The following is a 6,042-nucleotide window of genomic DNA, read 5'->3' on the forward strand; positions in this document are numbered from 1 at the left end:
TAATTCTTACGATATTTATATATAGATTTTAGATATATTTTTTTAATTTGTTTTCCTTTTGCATACATTAAACTCTTATATATGTTTGCTTGCTTATTTGTACACAATAAAAAAACTAAATTGAAAGCCATTTTTTTAAGGAAATATACAATAAGTGCACAAACTAAATATCATGATATTTAAAAAATATATTTATATTTGAGTTATTAATTTAAAAATTACAAATCTTCTTTCATTTACCAATTCTTTATAATTGTAACATTTTTTTTATTTCATTCCTTATTTTATTTATTTTTTAAATTGTTTTGTGAAAATGATCAAAATAATTATTTTTTAATCTTTTTCTTTATTTTACTTCATCAACTTTTAACATGGCAGTAATTTGAAATTTGAACTTATTAGAAACCACTAAAACAGACAGGCGGGAAAAGGTTGAAAGAAGATGCTCGCAATTTGGCGCGCTAGTATAAACTTTTCCCGCTAAAGAAAGCTTATAGATCTATTCTCTTCACCGTTTCCCCATTGCAGATTCACAGTTTCTTCTTCAACCTTCAAATTCCCTTCACTGTTCTCTCACTCTCGCAACAAAAATGCCCGTCATCGCCGCAAAACGCTCGTTGCGATCTCATCCTTCCTCGCCTCCTCGCAAATCGCCTCGCAGATGCACTGCAGCAACCGCCAATTCCTCCCGCAATGTAATTCTCAAAACCCTAAATCCCCTACATACGCTCTCTCATCTCTTTCAATTCCCGTGTTCAACCGATTGCTTGTTATTCGTTTGCAGGTAAACAATTTCGGCACAGATGAAAACCAAGCTGATCCGGCAGCTGTGAAACCCAGGTGGAATCCCAAAGGTAAGAGTCGAGATTCTTTTCTTTCTCGCTGTCTTCTTATGTAGTGATGTTTTTGACTTTTTTTTGTTGATTGAATAAAAGATGGTGAGCAAATAAAGGCGGTGAAGCTAGCATTGCACTTGTCCACTGCGCCGTCTTCAGTTGTGTGCCGTGAGGAGGAGCAGAATGTTGTTTTGGAGTTCTGCAAAGGGTGCGTTGAGCATAATAAGGCCGGGAGTCTGTACATTTGCGGGTGTCCCGGTACCGGGAAATCGTTGTCTATGGAGAAAGTGAAAGAGCAATTACTCAATTGGTCCAAGGAGGTATGGTGTAATTGTTGGTTTCATGCTCTTGGTGATGTTACGAGTTGATGATTGCTTGCATGCTGCATAAATATTGGAAGCTAATTATCCCTCGATTGTTGTTATGCCTAATATGCCGTCTGGTATGGTTGATTGATATGTTCCTTGACTAATCATGAAGAAGAATCATGTGTCATACATGCCCATTGAATATAATTGACCGAAGAAACATTAAATTTGATCTTTGACTTTGATTGTTCAATCTGGAGTCACAGTGTGTTTTGTGTTCTTTTCCTAATACGATCTTGCCTATCTGATTTTCAGGCAGGTCTCCCGCCGCCAGATGTTTTATCCGTGAACTGCACAACTCTTGCTAGCACATCGGATATTTTCACAAAGGTGGGAATGTTGATACACATTTAATTGAAGTGAAGTTAACATTATCAGTTGACTGACATAGTGGCTTTTCTAGCAGATGATAGGGTTGAACCAAACACAGGGTAAAAAGGTTTCAGCCTCGCCCTTACAGCAACTTCATAATATGTATTCTCAGAAATCATCTGTCAAGAACATGACGTAAGAAATATATCCTTGCCCACTATTTTTCAAACTAAATATAATATAAATTGACATCTATACATTTTTTCTATTTGGTTGTTATCAAGGAAGTAACATACCTTCATTGTAACAGATTGATAGTGGCTGACGAATTAGATTATTTGATAACCAAAGACAGAGCCGTTCTTCATGATCTTTTCATGCTCACTACCTTTCCTTTTTCTAGATGTATATTGATAGGTAACTCAAAAGTGCAAAACTGTTGTTTCCAACTCGTGGTTATTAAATCAGTCTGGGTAATTCAAGACTAATCATGTTTGTTTATACAGGTGTAGCGAATGCAATTGACTTAGCTGATCGGTTTCTTCCGAGGCTTACATCATTAAATTGTGAGCAAATTAAGTCAATGGTTTTATGTAAAGATTTCTCATTTTATATGCATCTCATTTATCAGAGCAATGGAGCTATCCTACTTGTGTAAACCATTAGAAACTATTTTTATTGTCTTTTTTAATCTTTTCTGTTTGTTTTGTTCTAGGCAAGCCTGTGGTTGTAAATTTCCAGGCTTACTCGAAAGATCAGATCCTCATGATTCTTGAAGAAAGGTTGAAGGTAAGATTGTTATCAAAATTGGGTTATAGATTTGTGTTTGTTAAGATGTTTACTCACTTGGTGGAAGAAAAAATGTGAAGTGAATCCTGCATTTCTTGTTCAATATTTTTCTTAACAAATTTTTATTTCACCACCAGGAACTTCCTTACATTGTCTTTCAACAGCAGGCCCTGGAACTATGTGCTAGGGTGAGTCAAATATGCTTGACAAAATAACTGAAGACCATGTTACCTTTTTTATTCTTTACGTAAAAATGATTCAAGTCCCATTTTACTGCTTACGAATTTGAAGTTGAAATAAATGAGCAAACGACAAGTGAACAACAGTGCTTTCCCAACTCATCTTGAAATAATGTGGAGCCTAATTAGCACTGAACTTTGCAGAAAGTTGCCGCATCTTCTGGAGACATGCGGAATGCCCTTTCTATATGCTGGTTAGTCATTTATTATTATTATCATTATTATTTTCTCTTTATTCCTGTGAGATAATGAACAAGTGTATACAAAATTATTCATCTTAAAATGTTCATTTTTATTTATAGAAAAAGTAGAAATGGTACTTTTACTACAAATTAAAAATCCTACCTAGTTTTTGTTTAGTTTAAAATTTAAGTAATCGTATTTGAACTTGAACACGGAATAGGTGCAGTGGATTAAAATCCAGTTAGTTAAAATAATAACTGATCAGTACAGTTAAATGTATTTGATAAGAGGAAATATACTAGGGTAAGGGAAGTTGGTTGGGTTGTGTGATTAAATTGAGGTTTCAGTTAAAGTTCCCTGCTCTCTAGTACTTGAAGCGTTGCATTTTTTATTAGATTCTTCATCAATATTTGCGTATCTTTTTGGTACGTAGCCAGGGATTGAGGAAGTTCAAGTTATGTCTCAATTTTCTTTGTATTTAGCAAGAGAAAAATCCAGTAACAGAACAACTTTAATTGTGCTTTTCTCTTTCCAGGAGTGCAATCGAGATGCTTGAAGCAGAAATTAGAGAATCTGCGTGCAATTTGAACACTTCATTGGAAGAGATATCATTTTCTCAACAAAATCTTCCCACAGCTCCTGATTGTATGAAAAAACGTGAATTTGATATTGTAAGTGTTCAATAACTCGTTCCTCATTTGATTCATTAATAGGTTGGAGTATATTTCGTTAAGTTGTGTTCAAATTTTTTAGGTTGTGGTAGCTCTCAGGTGTTGTCAAGAAATCGATACAGTAGTTTTAGTCTGATTATCAGTCATCATAGGTATAGGCAGTGAACCATTATTTACTTTCAACAGTGTCTATTGTTATTAAAGCATTGTTAAAGGCATCTGAAAACGGCTAAATAATAAATTTAGATTTATTAAATAAGTGTAGTTCTTCTATTATTTATTCATCCTACTTTTTAACTAAAGGCCTAAAGTTTTCAAAATAAATTGCAGGTGAGAACTGATCATATGGCTCGTGCCTTGTCCAAGACTTATAGATCACCGGTGGTGGATACGATACAATCTCTGCCACATCATCAGCAGGTAAGTTGGAAAGTGAATGTGCCACGAACTGTAGAGCTAAGGCTTCCCCTATTACCGGAACTAAGATATTTTCATATACTTTTTTATGCTCTTGTAGGTATAGACAGGCTAATTTCAATCTTAATTGTTATCACAAAAGTCTTATAAAGTATTCAAAAGTTTGAATAGCAAAATATGAATGGAAAGTGTCATTGAAGGGATGGTAACTTTGTATAACATTAAGGATATGTGTTTTGAAAAAGCATGTTTAGTCGAATACCAAACTAAACTAAATGTATAAACACTTTTCATACTAGGTATTGGATCTAACTTTTTCTGGATATGTATATTTGCAGATTATACTCTGCTCTTCTATGAATCACTTTCGAGAAGCCAAGAAAGATACATTCCTCGGAGAGGTATGCTTCACCCGCTCACAAGGTTTTGGTCCATTCTAATCCATATACTGATTTCGAAAATTTAAAAATAATGATGGAATGTTGCAGTTGTATAAATCGTATGTGGGGATATGTAGATCATCTTTAATTCCTCCAGCCGGAATCTTAGAATTTTCGAACATGTGCAGAGTGCTAAGTGACCAGGTATTTCATATTTAAAGATGAACTTTAGTATCCTGCAACTGATGAATTTTCATATTCAAGTGTTGGATCAGTGAGGGATAGTGATAATGACTAAAATGATAAAATATTGTAACTGCAGGGTCTTATTAAACTAGGACAATCTCGAGAGGACAAATTAAGAAGAGTGTCGCCTAAAGTAAATGAGGGTGATATTACTTTCGCATTGCAGGTAGTCTTTCAGTCTCCGAATATCTCATATCATTTCATTTTTCTTATTCCTTAATTTAATATACATTTGGAGATTCGTGGCTGATCTTAATTTGTTCTCTGCCATTTGAATTCATTGACGCAGGGGATACGGTTTTTTCACAACTGTCTTAAATGATTCTGATGATAGACTGTTAGTGTTCATTCAATATGACGTGAGATAAAAGATTCTTCATTGGATAAAGGTTGGAAGCTTTTGTTTAACGTGCTTTTTCTTCCTTAGATCAATTTTAAACGTGTCTATCGTCTTCTCTCTACACACTGTTTCAATAACTTGTTTTCCTTGTGCATATGCAGACAAGTTCTTTTGGTTCAAACCGGTGTCTGCATTATATTATATGAAGTGGTATACTCGATTAAAGCATGGAGTTGAAATCACTTCGGCAGATTTTTTGCTCAGCAAAAGCTATTGGAGTATATTTTTTATGTTTTTTTTTCAGAACTGGTTCAGGCAGTATGATTTATGTAGCTTACTTCAGGCAGTTGTGTGATAAGGTTGTATTTTCTCAGGAGAAAAAAATAGCAATAGATACATTAATTTCATACCAATAAATTAATTTTTTTCAGATGTCTATCTGTCATTATTTTATATTGAAGTAGCACATTGTAAGAAATTCATCAAATGGTTGTACTAAAGCCAAAGGTAGTTTGAAAATATAGTAAATTAGAAGTGAGTTGGACTAAGGAAATGTGTTGTGATGCTCAAAGAGAAAAAAACGAAAAGAATATTCACTTAAATCAAAATAAAAATGACAGATATATGCATAAATGTTAAGATTTGAGTGAAAAGAATTGATTATGTATTCAACATAATTGATTATATTGAAGTACATAATCGATTATATCTCATATATATATATATATATGAGGTTTGTTAATACGTGTATGTTTGTTTTTAGTTGATATGTTTTAACAATGTGTATCGGATTATAGTAGACAAAAATATTTTCATTTATCATGGATTTTAAGTTTTAATGTTAAGGATATTTAAATAATTTTCATTCTCAAAACTAAAAAAAATGAAAAAAGAAACCCCCAAACCCATACTCACTCCCATCATTCCTCTCAACCCTTTCTCTTTCATCTTTCATCTCTCTCATTCCAACATTTTCTCTGTCATTCCTACTGTTGTCCCAATTGAAAAAAAAAAATCAGAAACCCTTGCCTAACCCTAATCCACTTTCATCACTTATCCAATTTGTTTCTCTTTCGTCTCCATACTCTCCCTCAGCCACACACAACAACCCGCGACATCGCAATTTGTTGTTCTTGCTGTGTTTGTTCATTTGGAGGATGTGTTATATATTTTCCCTTCTTATTATTATTAAATTTCATTTTTAAATTAAATAATGTAAATAAAACCTTCATAAATCAATTAAATTTTCATACATCCTTTA

General features: G+C 33.4%; 1 protein-coding gene across 1 annotated transcript; it reads left to right on the top strand.

The window, feature by feature from the left end:
• The first annotated feature begins 473 nt into the window (after window positions 1–473).
• On the top strand, window positions 474–5,213 carry LOC106775292 (cell division control protein 6 homolog B). Its single transcript, XM_014662398.2, has 17 exons — window positions 474–695; window positions 785–854; window positions 936–1,156; window positions 1,460–1,534; window positions 1,611–1,711; window positions 1,827–1,933; window positions 2,023–2,082; window positions 2,232–2,305; window positions 2,443–2,493; window positions 2,689–2,738; window positions 3,263–3,398; window positions 3,729–3,818; window positions 4,154–4,216; window positions 4,304–4,399; window positions 4,518–4,607; window positions 4,731–4,830; window positions 4,943–5,213. Exons 1-16 carry the CDS (start codon window positions 591–593, stop codon window positions 4,761–4,763), a joined length of 1,422 nt encoding a protein of 473 aa, XP_014517884.1. The 5' UTR covers window positions 474–590; the 3' UTR covers window positions 4,764–4,830; window positions 4,943–5,213.
• Window positions 5,214–6,042: the final 829 nt, after the last annotated feature.

The sequence above is a fragment of the Vigna radiata genome, chromosome 10, assembly GCF_000741045.1.
Source record: "Vigna radiata var. radiata cultivar VC1973A chromosome 10, Vradiata_ver6, whole genome shotgun sequence".
NCBI classification, from domain to species: domain Eukaryota; kingdom Viridiplantae; phylum Streptophyta; class Magnoliopsida; order Fabales; family Fabaceae; genus Vigna; species Vigna radiata.